Genomic DNA, 22,827 nt, shown 5'->3' on the forward strand with positions numbered 1-22,827 from the left:
CGGCATGGGCTCCCACTGGCCCTTAGGACAAACTGCGCCACAGTGGAGCCCTCTAGGCTCTAGGAAAAATCATGCGCAAAATGGTGGAGCCCTCTAGGCTCTGAACACAAACGTGCCCTGGGTTGGAGCCATCTAGGCTCTGGAAATCACCATGTTGCACTTAAAACAATTTGGAGCACTGGAGCCACACACGGCTCTGTAAAATAAACGCTGCACCCCTGTAAGCCATCTGGCTCTCAAAATAACTGGGGCCTCGGAGCCACAGGGCTCTGCAATGGAAACTTGCCCCTTGGAGCCCACTGGCTCCTTAACTAAATAAATGCCCCCAAGCACCTCACATGGACTTTTAAACAAATATGGGCCATCGTTGGAGCCACGCATGGGCTCGGTAAAAACGGTGGGGCGGCCCACTGCCATCCGGGGCCGCCCTAACTCTGTGCTCCACGTGGGAGCGGCCCTCTGTCAAGCGGGGCTGCTCAGTGCTGCGCAGGAATCACTTGTGCGCTCTCCCCCCCTCCCCTCCGGGCAGCTCTACTCACCGGCTGCTCTCCGGAGGCGGCGGGTAATGCTGTCTTCTTCCGGCAGTCTGCCGGGGCTCTCCCTCGCTTATGGGAGCCTTGGCGGACGTCGTCACAGCAGCAAGCGGGCTCTCTCTCCCTCCCTAGAGCCTCGCTGACGGCGGTTGCAATTTTCTGTGGCGCGGGGCTTCCCTTTACCTCTGGGAGCCCCGCGCTGCCATCGGTCCTCACGGCTTCGTGGCACGGCTCCCCCCCGGCAGAGGGAAGCGGAAGTTGAACTCCCCAGGCCCCACCCACAGTCAGGTGGCGCGGGCCTGTCTTCCTGGGTTCGCCACGGGCCGCGGCGGTGAACTTTTGAGGGCAGAAGCAAGGGGTAGGCTCCCTCTATAAATTTAAATTTAAAGCGGGGTGGGCACCCGCTTTGGAACTCATTAAAACGGGGTGGGCACCCGTAATAGAAATAATTAACGAAGCGGGGTGGCACCCGTAATGACTCAAGGAGGGGGGGGGAAATCCCTGCGAGGGGCATTCCCTCGACAAAGGCTGCAGCGCCGCGCTGCTCAGCCCTCAGGCTCTCCCTTCTCTAGGGAAATTAAATTAAAGCACGCCCAGCTCAAACTAAGGCGCAGGGAGGCTGCTGCAAGCCTGCACAAAACCCACGAAGGAGGAAATAGGTCCCAGAGGTCCTGGGCATGAGAGAGAGATCACAGCAGCTCCCAGCAAAGGAAATTCCTACAGCATCCAGTGGCTGGGCAGGGCCCAGTGAGGCAAGCCTTCCCCTGGGCCCCAGCAGCAGCACGCCCCTGGTAGATTCGAGTTGGAAACAAGAACATTTACTAGGGGTCACAGCCCCTCTTTTATACACAGAAACCCTTTGTTGTCAAAAGTGCCAGGCAGGGGGCGAACCAGATGAAACTGGTTCTTGAGCACTTTGTTTTGCTCAGCCCCTCAGCCCATTCACAGGGTAGGTCAGGGACATCAGACACACCACAGGGGGAGGAGCCAGCATTGTGGAGGGAAGGCCCAGCCCTATTCAGTTCCCAGGTGCACTCCTCCCTCCCATCAACATGCAGATCTCTCCATTCACCACCGGGGCAGACCCATCCTGGCTCCTGGAGCCAGGCACACCAGCCAGCTCCAGCCAATCACAAGCCAGTCAGTCAATTCACATTCACTGCACAGACATGCCAACTTCTAGAAGTGGCTGTTCCACACTAGACACAATAAATCCGCGCACATCATCGTGCAGCATTTAATCACACGAGTTCACACATACCAAACTCGACCCTGCACTCCCCACCATCAGGAACTACCATGGACACCCATATTCCCCATGCATTCCTATGGGAGGGCAGGCCACTCTCACCACACATACACAGAGAGCGTATGCACTTTACACTGGACCACAGTGAAAAAGTGCGCAGAGGCCTAAAATCACCAACACCAGGTTACAGAAACAAGCTAGGCAAATGCAAAGAGGTTTCGGGGTAAACCTGCCCAAAGGGCCAAGCCCAACACTCATCATTTCACAGAAACAAGGGGGGGGGGCCTCAGGAGCTGGGGAAACTCTTCCCCAGCTCCAGAGGCTTTTTTGGGGGTGGGGAGGGGGAATAGAAATTCCTCTGGTGCTGTGTGCCTTGACGGTCGGGAGCCGTCATACACACACGAGCACCGTGGCGCAGGAGGGTTGAAATCTTGCCCGCCTCTATCAAAGCGGGGCCACCATCTTGGGCATGGTCCTCGCCCGGTCACAGTCACAGCACCAGGCATCCCTGTCCCCCAGTGTCAACGCTACACCGATACAGGGGTCTGTGTTAGCAGGGGAGCCCCTTCACAAGCCATGAGGGCAGGAAGGAATCTTTGACAGCTGAATTAACGTCTCTCTGGTGCCTCCGCGAACAAAGCAGGTCTGCCTTCTTGCCAAGAACACAGGGTCCCAACGTAAGGAACCGTCTGGCCCGCTAAGCCCCTTCTGTTATGCCTAGTACAGTGTAATAAATAAGGATTCCCGATTTCTGATGGGCAGTAAAGCGAGGTTCAATAATGCATTCTTGAACATGTTATCAAAATATTTTTCTGAAATGTTGAATTTAGTTTACTGTCCTGAAATTTGTACTTAGATCTAGACTCCAATTGTACAAAAAGTACTGCACTTTTTTTCAGCAGAGAGGTGTTAAGTTTAAATCTGGCCGAATTTTGTTTATGTAAAAAATGTGCTCCACGTTTTGCAGCTCAGAATAGGGCTAAACTTGTTAAAGCCAACTTCTCTCTGATTAATCTTGTTTATTTCGAATAGGAAAGTAATACCACACCCGGCAAACTCAGAACCATAGCTTTATTTATTGGCTGTGGTATTACCTCCGCCATGTTGCGAGTCTCATAAAGAAACCTGGAGTGTTTCAATGTTGCTGGTATTTTTTTAAAATACTAAAAAAGTTTAGTTTGTTAACCAAGCAGATGTTTTTATTTACATGTCTACAATAAAACAAGGATTTAATTCAGCTTTCTTTAACACGCTTTTATTCTTCAGCAAGAGTGACAATCGAGCCCTACAACATGCTTTCGCTTTTGAGTCAGCAAAAGGAAAGGTAAACACTATTTTAAAAGACAGCTTGCTGGTCAGAAGAAGCCTGACATTTGACAGCATGTCTCTGGAAACACGTGAAGACTTCTAACCCACAAAATGAGGTTATGTGGGGGTGCTGTAGCACATCCCGCACCCGTGGTCTCCGCACCAGCACCACTGCTATTTCATTTACTGCTTAAAGGAAACTGAAACTGTATCTTTGGCAATAAAAAAGCCAGCAAATACTGTCTTTCTGTATTCCAACGAGAAGCGTCTGCATCCGGATCACAAAGGTTAAAGAGTTGTGTGCCTCCAATCTGTACCCTTAGAATGCAGCTTACTTCTTTTGGATGATTTTTAGTCACAGCATTCCCGTGAAAGGTTCATTTTTAGCTAGGAAGGCTATATTTAGAAAAGGCAGATGCCAATGTAGTACCTATAGTCCATTATACTGTTGCCAGATACTCTTTGTCTTGCACTCACCAGATTATGTGATCATCAAAAATGTGAAACTTGGTAGGGAGTTCAAGACAAATATACAAAGGTATTTTCAGCCATAAACGTATGTGTATGGCTTAAAAGGGCCCCCTTAACACATCCGGAATTGACAAAACGATTTCGTAACCACTTAATACATTTATGACTATAGATTTAAGTACCACCAGAGCAGAGACATCCTCAGTCGTAAATTCTACTCTTGGAGAAAAAAGTGCAGCCCAATGCATGCTTTGCACTGGCCAGTCTTTATTTTTTTTTTACTTTTTTTTTTTTTTTCAACGATAGAGTGACGTAAAACAATACACAATAGTAGAGAACTTTCTGCCACAAAAAGTACAATATGTGCTGAAAAAAAATGGATAACATGTTCTGACTTATCCAGACCGTCAATGGACAATTCCCCGCCCCTAAGGGTCTCAAGGCGCTGGGGTGGGGGGGGGGGGGGGGGGGTGGGTGGGTTGCTGCTATTGTTCAAAGAGCCAGGTCTCCTAATGGCCAGTAGGTCGTCGGTCTGCAGTAGGAGGATGGGGAACGTGTTCCAGGATTTGGCGGCGAGGTAGGAGAAAGATCTGCCACCAGTGGTCGCTCTTCGGATGCATGGGACAGTAGCTAGGGCGCGGTCCGCCGAGCAGAGCTGGCGGTTCAGGGTGTAGAAGGTGAGTTGTCTGTTGAGGTATGCTGGTCCTGTGTCGTAGAGTGCCTTGTGTGCGTGGGTGAGGAGCCTGAAGGTGATCCTCTTGTTGACGGGGAGCCAGTGCAGGTCTCTTAGGTGGGGTGTGATGTGGCTTTGGCGAGGGATGTCGAGGATTTTTTTTTTTTTTTTCATTTTTATAGCGCTACAGCTACCCAACAAAGGGTTTCCCGGCGCTGATGATCCAGTGCATTGAGAAGTTCAGGTTTTAGATGTTAAACAGCCAGGTTTTTAAGGCCTTCCTGAATTTCAAGTGGTTGGTTTCCTGCCTAAGGGTCAATTGAAGAGTGTTCCAAAGAGAGGGTCCGAGATATGAAAAAGATTTGCCGCCCATTCTCGCCAGCCTGATTTTAGGAATCACAAAGTGGTTGGCTGTGGCTGAGCGAAGGGTACGGGATGGACGGTAGGGATGTATAAGATTTTGTAGGTACTTGGGTGCCTTGTTAGTTGAGATCCTGTGCATAATACATAAGGATTTCAATTTCACCCGATTCTCGATTTTCAGCCAGTGTAATTCGCGGATATACTTGGTGGTGGGTGTGGAGATGGGAATTTTCCACAGTAATCTTGCGGCAGCATTTTGCACTGTCTGTAGTCGTCGGGTTGTGGCCTTATTGGCCCCCAGGTATAGCACGTTGGCATAGTCAAGCCTGGAGGTTATCAGAGCGTTGATGACCGTTTTTTGGGTATTTTTGGGCAGCATCCAACAGATTTTTTTCAACCACTTTAAAATCGCGAAGCATGTAGCTGATGTCTTTGCAGCTTGCTGGTTAAGATTAAGTGATTCATCAATGATGACTCCAAGGTTGCGGGCTGATTTGACTGGAACCGGGGGGGGTGCCCATCACATCAGGCCAGTGTTGGGGTCCCAGAGCTCTTTATTCTTACCCAATACAAGTAGCTCTGTTTTCTCGCCATTAAGTTTGAGAAAGTTTTTTCTCATCCACTCTGCGATGTTGGTGAGGCCGAGTTTTAATGACGAGATGTTGTTGGAATCAGAGGATGATAAAGAGAAAATAAGCTGAGAATCGTCAGCATAAGAGAACATGAGTAGTCCAGTCTCTTCTATCATTTTGGCCAGTGGGCTCATGTAAATATTAAAAAGCAGTGGGCTCAATATGGAGCCCTGAGGCACTCCATGTTTAAGGATCATAGTGTCAGAGCAGGCGGATTGGGAGAAAACTTGGAAAGTGTGTTGTTCTAGTAGAGATTTAATCCAATTGCATGCAGCGCCTCTGATACCGGTGGCGTGGAGTGTTTGCTCAAGTACAGCATGTGACACAGTATCAAATGCTGCACTGAGATCCAGTAACAGCAAGGCAACCGTTTCTCCGCGGTCCAACATTAGACGGATGTTCTCAGTTACGCCTAACAGGGTCGTCTCTGTAGAGAATCCTGTGCAGAATCCTGACTGGTGAAGGGGTAGTAGATCATGGGTAGTAATGAAATCAGTAAGGACTCTGTGAACATGTTTTTCTAATATTTTCGCAAAGGTTGGTAACAAGGAGATAGGTCTAAAGTTGGATGGCAAGTTGGGATCTGTTCCTGCTTTTTTCAGCAAAGGGTGAATCATTGCATGTTTCCACTCCTTCGGTACGGTTTCTTCCTGTAATGATTTATTAAGAAGATTGGTGATTGTCTCCAAGGCCCTGTTATTGAGTTTTTTCAGGACAGAGCATGGTAGTGGATCATTTGGTGAGCCTGATTTGATGGAATTTAATAGTTTACGAACCAGGTCTAAGTCTAGCAGCGGCCATTTGTCTAGAATAGCTGGAGGTGTTACATCATAGGGGAATATACAGGAGGACAACTCTGTTTCCACAGGGATGATGGGGGCTGAAGTATTAGTTTCAAGGCCAATGTCAGTAGAAGGCAGAATCACCTTGGTATTGGCAATTTCCTTTGTGATTTGTTCTATACCCTGGTATATCTTATCCACTTTTTCTACAAAAAAGGCTGCAAGAGAGTCACATTGTGATTTATTTAGGTCTGGAGGAGATTGTGAAGTGAGGGAACCAGCTAGTTCTCTTACAGTTTTAAAAAGTGTTTTGGACTGGCATAGGGCTTCAGTAATTTTTGTGCAAGCATGTTCAGCTTTAGCTTTGGCGCATAGCCTCTGGTAGTTTGAGAGTTTGTTTTTGTAAGCCAATTTGGCATCAGGGCAGTAGGATTTCCTCCATTGACGTTCTGCAGTCTTGCATGTGCTTTTTTCCTGTTTCAAGGTCTCAGTGACCAAGGAGCAGGGGGGCGGTGGGAATTTTGTTTTAATTTAGTTTTAGGCAGAACGGAATCAATGGCTTTTATAAGCCAAGTTTGGACTGATGTTGAGAACTCTTGTACTGTTGATTTTGTACAGGGGAGATGGCCCTCAAGAAAGGAGTTGAGGTTATCTATATCAAGCTTTTTCCATTTCCTGACTAGTTGCGTAGGAACTGATGTTCTATCCCCGTTAGAGAATTTTACAAGAAGGGAAAATTTAATCAGGAAATGGTCAGACCAGGGCACTGGGAGGGCCGTGAGTATAGATATGTCATTTAAGTTGGAGAAGATGGGATCCAACAAATGACCGGCTCTATGTGTGGGGCCGGAGTTCTTTAAGGTCAGATTAAGGGATGCTAGATCCGTTTTGAAATCATTGACTATTGAGCAATCATCTTTCTCCAAGTGTAGATTCATGTCTCCTAGAATAGTGAAGCTAGCCATTTTCATAACTAGAGGTCCAATAAGTTCAACAAGGTTAGGTATCCATTTGGAGGCGGTTCCTGGTGGCCTATAAATAAGTGCTCCCGAGAAAGTAAAATTCGGTGTAAGTGAAAGTTTAAAAATTGCGCCTTCACAACCCTCACATGGGAGTTTATTGAATTCAAGGAAGGAGATCAGGCATGCAGAGGCGTCCTGTATGCGTTGCAGTCGTTTCAGCAGCTTGGTCGGGACTCCTGCATAGAGGGCGTTTCTGTAGTCCAGCCTGCTGCTGACTAGGTCCTTGGTGACCGTATTTCTTGTGTCTTGGTGGTGATACACCTGTAAATCCTTTGGAGCATGCGTAGGGTATTGAAACAGGAGTACAAGATTGCGTTGACTTGCTTGGTCATGGAGAGTGTTGAGTCGAGGATGAATCCCGGGTTGCGTGTGTGGTCGGTGGGTGTTGGTGCAGTTCCCAGGGCACTCGGCCACCAGGAGTTGTCCCAGGCTGAGGGAGTGGAGCCGAGGATGAGGACCTCTATCTTGTCTGAATTCAGCTGCAGACGGCTGTTCTTCATCCATTCGGCAACGGCTTTCATTCCTTCGTGGAGGTTGGTTTTGGCGGTGAGTGGGTCCTTGTTGAGGTAGAGTAATTAGCTGTGTATCGTCGACGTAGGAGATGATGTTGAGGTCATGTAGTCTGGCGACGTGGGTGAGCAGGGCCATGTAGATGTTGAACAATGTTGGAGTGAGGGACGATCCTTGGGGTACGCCGCAGATGATCTTGGAGGCTTCGGATCAAAAGGGGGGGGAGGCGGACGCTCTGTGTTCTGCCGGAGAGGAAGGAGGTGATCCAGTCCAGTGCTTTGCCTCGGACTCCTGTGTCGTGGAGTCGAGTGCGTAGGGTGCGGCGGCAGACCGTATCGAAGGCGGCTGACAGGTCCAGGAGGATGAGGGCCGCCATTTGGCCGTTGTCCAGCAGGGCCCTGATGTAATCAGTGGCGGCGATGAGGGCTGTAACGGTGCTGTAGTTGCTGCTGAACCCGGACTGGGATGGGTCCAGGATGTTCTCCTCCTCGAGGTAGCGGGGCAGCTGTCTGTTGACTATCTTCTCGATGACCTTCGCCGGGAATGGAAGCACGGAGAAGGGCTGGACGTTCTTGAGGTCCCTCAGATCCGCCTTGGGTTTCTTCAGTAAGGCGTTGATCTCTGCGTGCTTCCAGCTCTCCAGGAAGGTCGCGGTCTTGAAGGAGATGTTAATGGCCTTGCAGAGATGGGGTGCGATGGTGATGCTTGCTTTGTTAAAGATGTGGTGGGGGCACGGGTCTGATGGTGAGCCGGAGTGGATGGTGCTCATGAATTTGATGGTGTCATTGTCATTGTTGTTAGTCCAGGCGAGCAGGGGGTCGCTGTGGGTGCTGGTCATGGGGTCTGAGGTGTCTTTGGGTGCCGTGGTGGTCTGGTTGTCGAAGCGGTCGTGGATGTCTGCGATCTTGCGCTGGAAGAAGGAGGCAGGGGAGTTGCACAAGTCTTGCGATGGTGGGATGTCACTGGTGTTGGAGCTGTGGTTGGAGAGTTCCTTCACAATGTTGAAGAGCTCTTTGCTGTTGTGTGCGTTGTTGTCTAGGCGGTCCTTGAAGGAGGTCTTTTTGGCAGATCTGATGAGGTGATGGTGTTGGCGCATTGAGTTCTTGTGGGCTGTTTGAATCTCCGGTGTCTGTTCGTGGTGCCATTTCCCTTCCAGTATTCAGCAGTTTTGTTTGGAGGTCTGGAGGTCCGCGGTGAACCATCTGGCATTCTTGCGTCTGTTGGAGGGATTCTTGATCGGGGCGAGGGTGTTGGCGCAGTCGTCGATACAGCGTCTGAGGTTGTTGGCAGTGGCATCTGGGTCAGTGGGGTCAGAGGGTTGGCTTCTGGCGAGGGTGGTGTTTAGCTGGACTTCTGTGATTTTGCTCCAGCTGCGGCAGGAGATCTGTTGGGTGCGGTGGTGCGTTTCCGGAAGGTGAAGTGGATGCAGCGGTGGTTGGTCCAGTGGAGTTCGGTGGTGTGGCTGAAGGAGACGAGGGCTAACGGAGATGATGGGATCAAGCGTGTGGCCGGTGATGTGGGTGGGTGTTGTCTCGAGATGTCTGAGTCCGAGGTTGTCGACCAGGGTGGTGGAGTTGGTGTCGTTGTTGTTCTCGAGGTGAAAGTTCAGGTCTCCGAGGAGGATGTACTCCGTGGAGGCGACAGCGTGAGTACTGACTAAGTCGGCGATGTAGCTGCTGAACTGTGATCAGGGTCGGGCGGTCTGTAGATCAGAGTTCTACATAATTGGATCACTGGAAAGGTACACCTTAACATACTTAACTCCCTTGCTGGTTATAAACCCCAGTAACCCTGCCACCCCCATACCCCAAAAGCTTTTCCCATTTGCGAGGACAACCCCTGCTAAGATGCACTGTACTTCGCTCGCTAACACCAGTCGCGGCCTGCAGTCCAGTCTGCTATGGAGTGGGGATGTGGGGCAGACATATTTTGTGCTAATGAGGCCAGGCCACCTCACCAGAGATGTTAAGGAGGTGCCATTTAGCCTCCAAGGGACCTCCTGTCCTGTAACTTGGGCCATGTTTCGTGTGACCTATGCCCATTAGGCCTGCCTCATGGGGCAACCCTACATCACATGCAAAAAGGTTTCCTGCTGCCTGCATTCTCGTACACAAAGAGAGGTGGCTCTTTGTCCCATTCGGTGCAGTAATGTTCTGGAATAATACGTCCTTTGTAGGATCTGTAATTGGACTAAATGAAAGCAAGTCCTTTTTGCCACCTCCCTGGAACCCTGTGTGGCGTCAATCCAATCATCATCGTCCATCGTACCTAGGTCCCTCTCCCAGGCTGTTCTCAATGTCACTAAGAGATCTGGGGAATTATTCACCAGTTTCCTATAAATGGCTGAGATTGCTTTATTCTTTCAGGGGATCATCTTCTTCTTTTTGGAAAAGGTACATACTATCTACTGCTCCTTTCCAAATACTATCTCTCAGAGTGAGGACCAGAGGCCTAATTCTACTCCTAGTGTGGTCCTATCTAAATTCCCTGGTATCTCAGAGGTAGAGTTTGATAGGCTGGTGGCCAAAGTAAAATCCGGGTCTCCTGCCGACCCGCTTAGACCTGCGCAGTTTAGAGAGTCGGCTGCACTTTGCCTTCCCCCCGTGCGCCCACTCATTAATCTTTCATCCTGCTCAGGGACTGTATCTACTAAGTGGAAACAAGCCTATGTCACTCCTATTCTGAATAAGCCCACGTTGGACCCTCTTAAACTGGAGAATTATTGTCCGATTTCTCTTCTCCCATGGGCCGCGAAGGTTGCGGAGGCTCATGCCAATGGTATCTTGACTAAGCACCTCCAGACTGCCAATACCCTGGACCCCCCCCAGAATGGATTTCGGGCAGGATATAGCACAGAGACTGCTCTCCTTGCTATGACAGAACATCTGCGCTCCGTGCTCAACTCTGGTCAGACTGCGGCACTGGTGTTACTCGACCTCAGTGCCACGTTCGACACGGTCTCACACGTGATCCTGCTGCAACGTCTGGGAGAAGCAGGTGTCTCTGATTTAGCACTTGAATGGTTTCGATCATTTTTAGCGGATCGCTCATTTCGGGTCGCTACACCTTTTGAGTCTAAGCCCTATTCCATCGAGCAGGGAGTGCTTCAGGGGTCGGCACTTAGCCCCACGTTGTTTAATATCTATGTGCAGCCGCTGGCTGCGGTCGCCAAGCAGTGGGGTCTGACCATGGTTTCATATGCTGACGACACTCAGCTGGCGGTTGCACTCAGTGGGGACTCCGACTCTGAGGCCCCTAAGTTGAGGGAGGGTTTGACAGCATTGGCAGGATGGATGACCGCTAATTGCTTACAGCTCAATGCTAAGAAAACGGAGGTCCTTATTGTTGGCAAGCATAGCAACCTCTGGGGCGTTCAATGGTGGCCTCCAGAGCTGGGTCCAGTACCCATCCCGATACCCGAGGTTAAAAACTTGGGTGTCTGGCTGGACCCTGCCCTCAGTTTCTGTGGACACACAAAAAAAGTGGCCGCCACATGCTTTGGTATTTTGCGTGGGCTGAGGCCAATTTAGAATTTTTTTGATGCCCCCACTAGGCAGCCGATAATTCAGGCCACCATACTTTCGCGGCTTGATTACGCAAGCTCGCTCCTGTTTGGGGCCAATCAGGCAGAAGTTATCCGGATGCAGCGCGTGCAGAATTCGGCGGCCAGAGCCTTGGTGGGTGTACCCCAGGTTGTGTTCCGCAAAGGAAACCATCCGGAAACTCCATTGGCTGCCCATGGTCCAATGGATAGAGTTCAAGACGCTATGTCTTTCTTTCAAGATTCTTAAACTGTCCTCTACCCAGATCCTAGAGCATCTTCTCACCCCCTATGTCCCCTCTCGTTCTCTGAGGTCTTTGTGTCAAAATCTGGCTATGATTTCACGGTTTAAACGCTGCAGGGCGAGAGGACGTGCCTTCCGCTATCTAGCGGCAAGGCTTTGGAACTCTTTACCAGCTCACATTCGCGCCTTAGATGATCTGCTCACATTCAGAAGGGCGATCAAAACCTACCTTTTCCCCCCTGGACTCTAACTTCTGCTCGCTGTTACTACTCTCTGGTTTCTCCTTGTTCTGTATGTCCCTTCTGCCAATCAAAGCACCGGGACGCCCCTTTGCTGGGGCAGCTGAGTGCTATAGAAGTTGTGATAACATAACATAACATAACATCTGTTAATAGGCGATCCTCCAGTGGGGCTGCCTCAGGCAATTCTTCCTTTTACCAGATATCACCACGCAAAGCGTGCCCTCCTGCAAATGCCAGAACTGTTCACTCTTGCTGAAGAACCTCAAAAGAAAGAAACGCCTCCCCTCCCTGAACCCCAACCTCCACACACATATTTCCCAGTTGTTCCAGGCCAAGCAACCCCCATTTTATGAAGTCTTTCAGTCGTCTCACTTCACCTAAAGGATCGCTATCCCAAAGTGGAATCTTTCCCGTCAGCCAACTCTCCCAGCCCAAATACTTGATGGCCTTTCTTCCCACCCTTCCTACACACAGAGTATGATTAGGTAGGGTGTGCTCAAGCTTTCGGCAATAGTGGACTGGGAGGTAGCCTCTCTTACCCTTGGCTGTTCCTTCTACTCGATAATCAGATTTCTCCTGGTCCACAAACACCCAATCATTAACCTCCTCTAGCTGGGCTACCCAGTAATGTTTCAGAGTGTCAGGACGGCTAAGCCTCCCTCAAACACGTCCCTTTGCAACTTTAGGGTCTATGCAGGGCGTGCCAACATCCCATAACAGGTGACGCATTTCGCAGTTTATCTTTTGAAAGAAATCTGGTGGAATCTTAAAGGGCATATTCTGAAGGATGTACAGGAGGTTCCCGAGAGTCATTATTTTATATCGGTCCGCCCAGCCCATTAGACAGAGCGGGATCGTCCACCAGTGTGAAATGTCCCTGCGGAACTGGTCTAACTGTGGGAGAAGGTTCCTGTCAAGGGAGGTCTGATCCTCCCTTGTGACATAGATACCCAGATATTTAAAGCCCTGTAGTTCGACTGGGACTTCGCATCTCGAGGACAGCTGTAAGGTCCCTCCTGCCAGTTGGAATATTAAAGACTTCTCCCAATTGATCCGATATCCAGAGTGATCTGTGAACATGTGGAATATTTGTAGAATTCTGTGGATCGAAAACGACTTGTCCATGAAATACAACAAAACGTTCCTGGTTAAATGGACTACTACATATAATGGGGTCCTGGGGAACCCAGGCAACCATGGACTTGCGTGCCACTCTAAAGAGCATTGGGGGACAAAGGACATCCCGGTCTTGTGCTCTTCTGAAGGGAAAAGACTCAGACACTGTTATTTACCCATATGTGTGCCGGAGGGCCCACATATAGGAGCCTAACCCCACCATTGAACTTGGGCCAGAAACCAAGCAGTTCCAGTGCGGCAAATAAATAATTCCATTCTGTGCTGTTGAACGCCATCTTAGCATCAGGGACAGCAGCGCTGCCGGTTTGACAAAGGAGGCACCAGTTCCATGCAAACTGTGTACAGATGTTGCAGATTTAGACGTGTTCCTCTGTGCAGCATAAATCCAGATTGATCCAAATGTACCACAGATGCAATTACCGTCCGCAACCTAAGTCCCAAGGCATTTTCCAGGACTTTAACCTCAAAGTTGGGCAGGCAGATGGGTCTGTAAGACCCACATTTAGTCGCTTGTTTGCCCTTTTAAGGCAAACCGGCCACAACAGCAATTCTTTGGTCATCTGTTTGATACTCTTTTTATTTTGAAGTCTGAAACCTATTCAAAAGATGCTTCCCAATGTTATCAGTCATGCATTTAGATAGTTCTACTGGGAGGCCATTCGGCACTGCCGCTTTCCCCGACTGCAAGGTTTGTATAGCTGTATTGAATTCTTCTACCATGTCTTTGTCTAATGTGACTCGATCTTCATCTGAGAGCCTTGGAAGGGCCAGATCTTTCAAAAAGTCAGCACAGTCCTTACCTGACATAGTGGTTATAGTAGTATAAAGTGCCTCACAGTAAATTGCAAACGTCTCATCAGTGACCTTAGCTGTCATTTGTATTGTTCAGTCGCCTTCAAGGATCTCCCCCTGTACCATCTCTCTAGCCATGCAAGCAGTTTATTTGCTTTGGCCCCACCATTATATAGTCTGTGCTTAATGGCCAGCGCTTGGGCGCGCGCACTGTCTTCCACCAGCATACTCAGCTGGTGCTGCTTCAGACGCAGTTGATGGTTTAGTGGGGGAGAAGCTGACTCCTCATTTTCCAGGCGTGTCTCTAAGAGAGCAGAGTCCGGCTCTAGAGCTGCGCACTTCAACCTACGCTCCTTCTTAAGTCCCCCAATGAAGGCTTGGCCTTGGCCTAGAATCACTGCCTTAAATGCCTCCCACAGTACACAGGCCGAGTCCAGCGACTGCGCACATTTTACCCAATCTCAAACTGCGATTCAACCGTTTACCACTCTGGAATGGATTGTGTAGTTACTCCAGCCAAGTGTCCCTGAAAACATTTGCCCGTTCATTCTGAAATAACAGTGAAAATCTACTCCGATCTCTGCCTGTATACCCTTATGGCATTTTTGTGAATAGCGCTTAGAATGTTATCAATATCCTCTTTTTTAACAAGTACTTTAATTAGGATGAACATTCAATTGTACCTTAAGGAATACTATAAGCATGCTCTCTGCACATTTTTAATCTGTGATGCCTTCAGACTAGTGTGCTCTCGTAAACATTTCTCCAATTTATGAAAAAAACTGTTCTGCATTTACGTGCATTGTAATAGGTCCTCTCAAACATCCAGACTTATAACAAATCTTTTGGAATATAAATAGCAGCAGATTCTGGGGAGGTACAATTGTAGTCCGTTCTCTTAAACCGCCCATGGTATTCTGTTTTGAAATCGTGCACTTACTCTTTCCCAGCTCATGGGTGCATTGATGTGTTAACTTAAAAATTAAAAATCCAATAAAAAGCTTGATTCCTATTTTTCCACTTTACTGTGATTGTTTTCCCTCTAGGCACTTGAATGTTGCAAAGAAAGGGTTTACAGAAGCTAGTCTGGGTCTCCTGGCCAATCAAAGAAAGAGGCAGCTGCTGATTGGCCTGTTGAAGTCCCTGAGGACAATAAAAACTCTGGTAAGCTATTTTGCTACAGTGTGTTGCATTTCTTTCAGAAAGTTCTGTCTAGTCTTTCCCAAAGGCGGCGACCTGAAACATTGCACCTGAATTCATTTTTGAACAGTTAACGTAGCTAAATTAATTAATTTGCCATTTGAGAAAAATAGCAGTTTCAATTTTATGATTCATTTTATCCTAACTAAATGCATCCGAGTTTCAGAAAACATAAACAAAACACACCTGTACCCTTTTGGGGCATCTTGGCTCTGAATAAGAAATGTGTGTTACTCAGCTCCGTGGTACTCATCTGATTGCCTCGTAAAGGTGAATAGCCTGGTGGACACACACGATAATGCAAATATCTTCCTTTACGTGAAAAAGAACTTCAAAATATACAATCCTAATCGGACATCTGCGGTCCTGTAACAACCTTCTCTGGGCAGTCCATTGAGTCAACAATTTTACACAAGATGCTAATGATTGTTCTAGCCTGCCATATCACCCGGGAGGAGTGTTTTATCTGTACTAGATAAAAATAGCCTTTTAATTCTAGCACTGACCCTTTCCTTTCTCTTCTTCCTGGTTTTCTCAGCGTCTGGATGTCTGTAATTGTTTTTAGTGCTTTTTAAACACTTTGAATTTGGAATTAGATTCCAGGTACCTTCTTCTTCGTTTTGCAACTTCTCACGCACACAAATTCACAGGATGTGTTTTCCATTCCTCAAAGCAGTCAGACTGTGTGTTTCTGTGAACACTTGTTTAGTTTTTTGTTCAAGATATGGAGTGGTCTGTGTCCATTTTTAAAGTAGCTATAGAACTCCATGTCATCATCGTGTGGGACATCATTTTCCAGTCCTGTTTCTGTTAACAACCTGATGCATTCTGGGACCTGACATCCTGATTTTCTTGAGTTGTTGGTCTCAAACTAACGCACCTAAATAAAAACAGTGATCTGTAAAAGGAAAGCCCAGAACTGGTCTTGATGTGATGAAGTCACTTCGACCCTTAAGTAGATGCCGTGCCATGTACATTCCTCATTTAGTGACGATCTTTCTGTATCTGCTGTGATTTCCTTTGATTACTTGTATGCCTCTGTGTTTTTTTGATTAGTGTCTGCAATCACAGCCCATGTACCTTCATACCTTGTAGCAAACATTTGTGTGTCTATTATTTGCTTATTTCCTAATAATATCAGAGTCCACGTTCACATGCTGAAATAACATACTGCGCTGTTAGCGCAGCCAATGTCTATTAAGCATTTTTTAAACAGTTATACAGAATTTTATAATATTTGTTTTCCATTTGCAGCAAAGAACTGATGTACGCATGAGTGAAATGTTGGAGGTAAATCCCAGCTATTTCTTTTTTATTTTCCTGCGTTCTTTATGTCACTTTTAATCATCTTCTCCTATGTACATTTCACAGTGTAAAAAGTAGTTTCCGCATGGTTGATGCGACATTCAAGTACTACAGTCAACATTTACTTTTTTATATATATGATATGGAAGTCGGCGTTCCACATTTGCTCTATTGAGATATAATAATTTGTTTAATATTCTAATTAGCTGAACCTTGGATATTCTTAAAATGGGCCTCCCATTTGAACCTAAACACGGTTTTGCAAATATAAATGAGGGTTGAGTTTGTTGCAGTAAAGTATAAAGCGGTGCAAGAGGCAATGGTGCCTGATTTCATTGTCCCTGTTCTTTTTAGCATGTAGGCAGAGACAGCTCCAGCTGTCTGTACCCAAAAACAGATGTCCTTGAGTTCTGGTAAGGGGGACTGGCATACCGCGGATGGCTACAAGTTTAAAATCTGTGCTTTTGAATTTACGTTACGGCGTTGATGTTATATAATGTAGTGCATGTCTTTTAAGATGCATAGATTAACAACTACAATCTAGAGCAAGGAGAACCTCATACTCGGGACCAGATGTGTGCATCTGTAGAACGTCAACTAGAAATTGTGCTTAGAGGGTTTCAGATCTTCCAGCTGACCAGAAAAGAGCAGGATAATCGTGCCGTTTCTGATTGCAAGATGCCAAACATTGCAGCGACACGCACATAAGCGGTCCGTTTTTTTCAGTAGACACGAATAATGCATTAAGCGAGTTGTAGACCTTTTTGTTTTTAATGTCTCCTGTACAGTGCTCTGCCCGGTAGGGCTTGTTCCGTGCTTTACAAAACTTGGAAAAATATTATAAGCATATGGTTGAGTTTACTGTGAGGTCATCATGGGCTGCAAGTTTGTATTTGTAAACTTGAGCACTGTTGAGGAATACAATAACTTCACACATGTGTTGAATTGAGGGTTGTTGAAAGGTGGAGTGTTTAGGAGAGGTTGCTGGGAGGTTGTTGAGTTGTTGGGCGTAGGGCACTATTAAGGGGCATATAATATCTGGCCTTTGAGTGGCGTTCATCCTGTGCAGAGTTACCCGGTGCGCTTGTCTTCATAATGTATTTCTTAGACGAACTGGGATTTCATAGCAGAAGTAGTGTTCAAAATGTCCTCTTAACTAACATCTGTGGTTTCTACTGGAAATGTTTGCACTTACGAGTGCATTGACAGTATCTTTTGTCTAGTTTGAATTGCTGCTCGGTTTTTGTTATATTCCGGATTCCCCGTTTAGTTTCTTACTTTCTTTTTTAAGTAACCAATAGTTTTTAATTAATTGTGGGTTCAATCTGGAGGGAAATGAAAACTTCTAATATTTTAATTCCATCTGCAAAGCAATGTCTGCTTTGAATCAAACTCACAAGTAATCGTGTTTTAAATTATACATTTTTTTATCCTCTTAGCATCATTCCATTAATTTACTTATTTATTTTTATAGGCAATGCTGCAGAGTGTACTGCCCGGTTAATTTTCTTTTTTTCCCAATGTTCTCAGGAAGAAGATTATCCTGGAGCTATACAACTCTGCTTGGAATGCCAAAAGGCAGCCAGCACATTCAAACACTATAGTTGCATAAGGTAAGACCCTAACAGTTTGTCCAAGAGTGTTGCACTTTTTAGACTCTAAATTATGCATGTTCTGTTTTGAAACTAGGATGTTCACTGTTGCGGAAAGCATATATTCAATACTGCAGTCTGATGTTCCAAAAAGCCCTGCTAAATACTAAATAAGCCAACCAAGAACTCTAAATGCTAAACAGTTTTCAGTTGTAATGCTTCATGTTCGTGCCTGGCAGTGTTGCCCTGCACATGTCTGTTGAGTTGCTTGGTGACTGGCGTCTGTCGTCCCACTCCAGTAAACATGCAAGCGCTAGACTTTATTTAGCATGTGCTGTGGAGTGCAAAGTACACCCACAGGTATATTTTCCCTGAAACAGCACTCTCTAGGAGAAGATCCACCCTTCACTTTCCGTAACCCGAGGAAAGAAGAAGTCCGGTTTTAAGGCTTTTATACATTGTAATAAATTTGGTTCAGCTAGAATATTTGCTGTAGCATCTGAAAAAGCCTTGCCTCCCGTGTCGAGCACTTCGCTTTGGAAACCTCCCACAAAACCTGGTCAGCTGAGCTTAGGAATTGCTGGGGTTAGTGCCAGGTTAAGTGATGGGAGAGGGGGGGTGGGGAGGTTCTTTGCCCATTTAAGACTTTGTGGGACCAGACGGAGATTTGTTATTGGTTTTCAAAGAACACAGAACTTTTCCCTGTTTACCTCTAGTGCGGGAAACTCACTACACACATCTTGTATTAATACATGTGGATTCTGTTCATTATACGTCAAGTTAATATGCATACAAGCCATCTTAACTTTGTAACTGTATTTTTTCAGCCATATTGGTCATCTACACATTAAGACTATTCCCTTCGGTATGCTCCTCAGTAGTATCCCTTACCATATTCCCTTTTCCATTTCAATTTCCACTGCATCTCACTCCAATGTTCCCTCTAGACCACCTGATCGGTATTGAAGTTTCTTGTATATGCTTCATAACGCTGCTACCTATTCGATCGTATCTCTCCCGTTGTTGCATCTTCAGGACTGTATTTTTTATTCATCCTACTGCAATACACCTTTTCCAGCCACAGGACCTAGCTCTTTTAGGCACCGCTTTCATATTTTTTACCCTTTAGGACCAACCCCAATAAACACATTTGAATAGTCAACTGCTAGTTCCTGTCTGGTAAAAAGCATCATTTCAAAATTAGTGCCTCCCAGAATTTGGATATTCCTGGGCACTCTACCACATTTGTATGTAAGTGCCTATAGCCACTTAAAATTTATGGCAGGCATAGGTTTTTCTGGGGTTCATTCTGTGTAACAGTTGTGGGGTGCATTGTTATGTGAATACACTTGTTGACCACTTTCAACCTAGCGTTTCACATGACAGTCCTGCAATTCTGAAAGATTTCACAGCAGCACCGCCCTTGCAGCTCTTCTCGCAGGTCCCTACTCTACTACTTTTTAATATTTTTCATTTTGTTATTGTGTGGGAGCAGTGGCAAAATGCAATCTGGAATATAACTTTCAGCGCTCTGGAAGACACAGCAACACTTGATTTACAGTATGTATTGCTGGTCTTTGAGGGATATTAGGACATGTTACGGATGACAGCCGCCTTTCTCACATACATCGAGAAGTTCATGATTGCAATCCCCCATATGTCACAAAAAGTGGCAAGCCCATTATTCTGCCCTCCTGCAAGTCTTCCAAGCTGTGGAGTATTTCTCTTCACACCTCTCCCTTCAGAAAGATACAGACACAGTATTGTTTGCAATGTTATCAGTTTTGCCATTCTCATGTTTATGACCCTCTTGATTGGTTGCTGTATTTCAACTTGTTATTATTGTTTGCCCATATGTGGGCATCTGTGTTCGGACTTTTACTGAAGCTAACAGGAGTGCAAGCAATTTCATGGGCTGCATTATCGTTCGGGGCGTTTCACACGCTGGTTCGTGTGCCGCCCCTCCATCCATGCCACCATATATTGTAACTGTGACAGTGTTGCTTCATAATAGATTCTAAAGTTCAGGGCCTTCATGCCTTCTCCCTCGCTGGCTAATTTGAGCATGTACATTGCTAAGCTCACTTTCCCATGTCCCACTGCAATAGTTGCAATAACTCATCTAGTGTCCGGAAGCATACCTCTTATATCTGAATTTCCATGTGTACTACTATGTACAGAACAGGGATGGACTCCCATTTTACTGAGATCTATCCTAACCGTAAGAGACATTGGGAGACTCAACCATTCATTGATATTGTTATCAAGTCCTTTGAGCATCATTTCCACATATTTATATACCTGGATCTTTTCTGAACATAATTCCCATACATCTAAATGTAGTGGTTGGTATCTGCAATGGTACATCGGTTCCATCTCATACTTCCGCATCACTCCTTGGATAAAAGATTGATTTATTGAGATTCAGAGCAAATCCATGCAGTCTCCCCACTTCAGTCACAGTTTTCTCTGCTATGTCCCATGTCTCCACAGAGTCTTTTATCTTTACTAGGATGTTTTCGGTGTATAACAATGTTATTGTTTGTGTGGATGTAAGCAATGAGCAGTCATCTATATGCTGTACTCGAATCAGTTGTGCCAGTGGATCAATTATTAGTGCCTCTGATGTGTCCCCGGCTAAAGGTCCAATTTTCCTGATATCCTGTGACCTATACTCACTTGAGCTGTACTAACTTTGTATAGTAGGGTCATCCATTTCAGAAACCACTCTCCTAATACATCTTTTTTAGGTATTTTATGCATGAATGTCCAATTCACTGTATCACATGGTTTGTGGAGTTTTAACTAGCCACAGCACATTCTACGCTGGTCCGTTTCACATGTTCAAAGGTCACAAAAGCCTTTCTGATGTTATTAGTTGCTGTGCACCCACCTACAGACCCTGCCTGGTCTGTGCCTATCATTGCCTCGGAAGCATTTGCCATTCTCTTAGCCAAGATCTTCCCCAGTATCTTCGCACCCATGTTTATCCTTGCCGATGGCCTATTTTACTCACACTCTAATAAATCTTTTCAATTTAATTCAATAAGAACTTTATTTCGGCCAGTTTGACCATAAAAGCACAGATAAAATAGCACACATTTCATCTAATTTAAAAATGAATATAAAAATCTTTTCCAGCCATTAGGAAAAACTACTATCTGGGCTTTTTGCAATGTGTCCAGTAGCCCCCCAATAGGCGTTTTACATGTTTAATTGTGGTGCGGCCAGTATTTCCAAGTATTGTTGATAAACCTCAGTAGGGAGTCCTTCACCTCTCAGTCTTTTTCCTTTCCTCATGTCCCGTATTGCCCACTTAATCTCATCCATGTCTATTGGGACATTAAGGTCTTCCATGAGATAGCTGGTCTTCTTCCAGTAGTGCATCTGTAGCATTGGTGTCTCTAGTCGGCTGCCTAGTGTATAAAGCTGTATAAAATTCCTCAAAAGTTGGAGTGGAAAGTTCCTGGACTGTTACAACTTACTCTTGATCATTTTGAATTGCCACTATTGGTTTGTTGACTATCTCTATATTCACTAGACATTCCAAAAGCCTGCTAGACTTGCCCCCCTGCCCATTTGATTACTTACTGTACGTTGTTTAGTCATTCTTACCTATTCGTTCCCTAGATTGTTCCAGCTGCTATATTGCTTCATTTTGACCAGCCCTACTTGCCTGTCCAATTGATATTTGTTATTTATATTAACTCACTCTTCTATATTACCTTTTGTAACCTAGTGATGTAGTAAATCCGAATTTGTGTTTATTACATTTGCCTCCCATGCCCCCCAACCACCAAAAATGGTCAACTTAAAAGTTTGCTTTGTTCACCCTAAGTTGGCAAGGTATACCCAGAGGTGGGTCCCTTGCTTACTTTGCCACTGGATTCAAGCTAGCCTGGCCCATGAGGGCTATTTGCCCGAAACCTGTCCCAGGATGCTTGTTTCCGGTCCAGGGAACACATAGCTTGGCAGTTCAGGCTGGACTGTTTCCATGAGGCACATGGGCAAGACTGATTTGCCTATAGCTATGTCTGAACTGGGGTGGCAAAGTGAGCTAAAGAATGATGATGGATTCAACCCAGCTTTGTGACTGGGGGTGAGTGTTTGAAAAGTTTCAGCACTCCGTCCATCATCTCCTTGTGTTTGCTCTGTTCGCCCTAAGTTGGCAGGGTATAACCAGACGAGGGTCCCTTGCTCACTGCCACTGGATTCAAGCTAGCTTGGCTGGTGAGGGCTGTTAGTTTCAGCACTCCGTCCATCATCTCCTTGTGTTTGCCACCTTAAAGTTTTCCCATAGCAGTCCTGTAGGAATGTATGACGTTACAACGCATGCCTTTACAACACAGTTTTTACATTGCAACATCCTTTATAACGCACTCCATTACATCGCATTACACTACATCGCATTTTAAAAAACTACCTTTACAACGCATTCCATTACATCACATTATACCGTAACAACGCATACCATTACATTGTATTTAAGGTAAGTATTGGATAGTGTAGGGGTACAAATTACTATTCTAACTCCAGGGGGTGCAACAGTAGGGTAAGTGTTGGATAGTGTAGGGGTAAAAATTACTATTGTACCTCCAGGTGGTGCAACAGTAGGGTACGTTTTGGATAGTGTAGGGGTACTATGTGTTGTAATGGTATGTGTTGTAATGCCTGCACTGTAGTGCCATGCGTTGTAATGCCTGCGTTGTAGTGACATGCGTTGTAGAGGATGTTGCGATGTAATGACTGCGTTGTAAGTTTAGTGCGATGTAATGGTTGCGTTATAAAGGATGTTTCCCGTCCTGTAGATGTCACTGTTCCAGTATTTGTGGCAATATATTATTTTATGGCTTCTTGGGTTTCCTCTCTATATGTGCGGTCCTGAAGTTTATTCGCCTGCAGGCGCTATTGTGGAGTCTGTGGTGAAAGCCTTACCTTTTAGTTGAACTGGAAAAGGGGCATGATTGGACAGGGTGCAGCCCAGGTACTAAGCCTTCCTGGAATGCGCTCTAATAATCTTTTAAATCTTAAATCTGTTTATACAAAGGAAAATGAATGCTGAAAAATGTATCCGGTACATAGGATCTAATGATACTGTTGGTTCCCTACCCATTTTTCATGCTATTCCCACAAATCGGCCATTGGGGTCTTTAGACTTCATTTCTGCCTTAAAGGTTACTGAAGGTGCCAACCATAGCATTACGCCTCTTACAGACAAAGATAAACCAGTG

General features: G+C 46.1%; 1 protein-coding gene across 1 annotated transcript in view; it reads left to right on the forward strand.

Annotated features, from left to right (window-relative positions):
• The window catches only part of VPS50 (VPS50 subunit of EARP/GARPII complex), a 791,964-nt gene that overhangs the window by 133,781 nt on the left and 635,356 nt on the right, over nucleotides 1-22,827 (forward strand). Inside the window, exons 7-9 of the mRNA XM_086941875.1 lie at nucleotides 14,546-14,663; nucleotides 15,954-15,989; nucleotides 17,535-17,617. Coding sequence (XP_086798001.1) covers nucleotides 14,546-14,663; nucleotides 15,954-15,989; nucleotides 17,535-17,617 — 237 coding nt within the window. The remainder of the gene's footprint in view (nucleotides 1-14,545; nucleotides 14,664-15,953; nucleotides 15,990-17,534; nucleotides 17,618-22,827) is intronic.

This window comes from Lissotriton vulgaris, chromosome 10 (genome assembly GCF_964263255.1).
Source record: "Lissotriton vulgaris chromosome 10, aLisVul1.2, whole genome shotgun sequence".
Taxonomy (NCBI): domain Eukaryota; kingdom Metazoa; phylum Chordata; class Amphibia; order Caudata; family Salamandridae; genus Lissotriton; species Lissotriton vulgaris.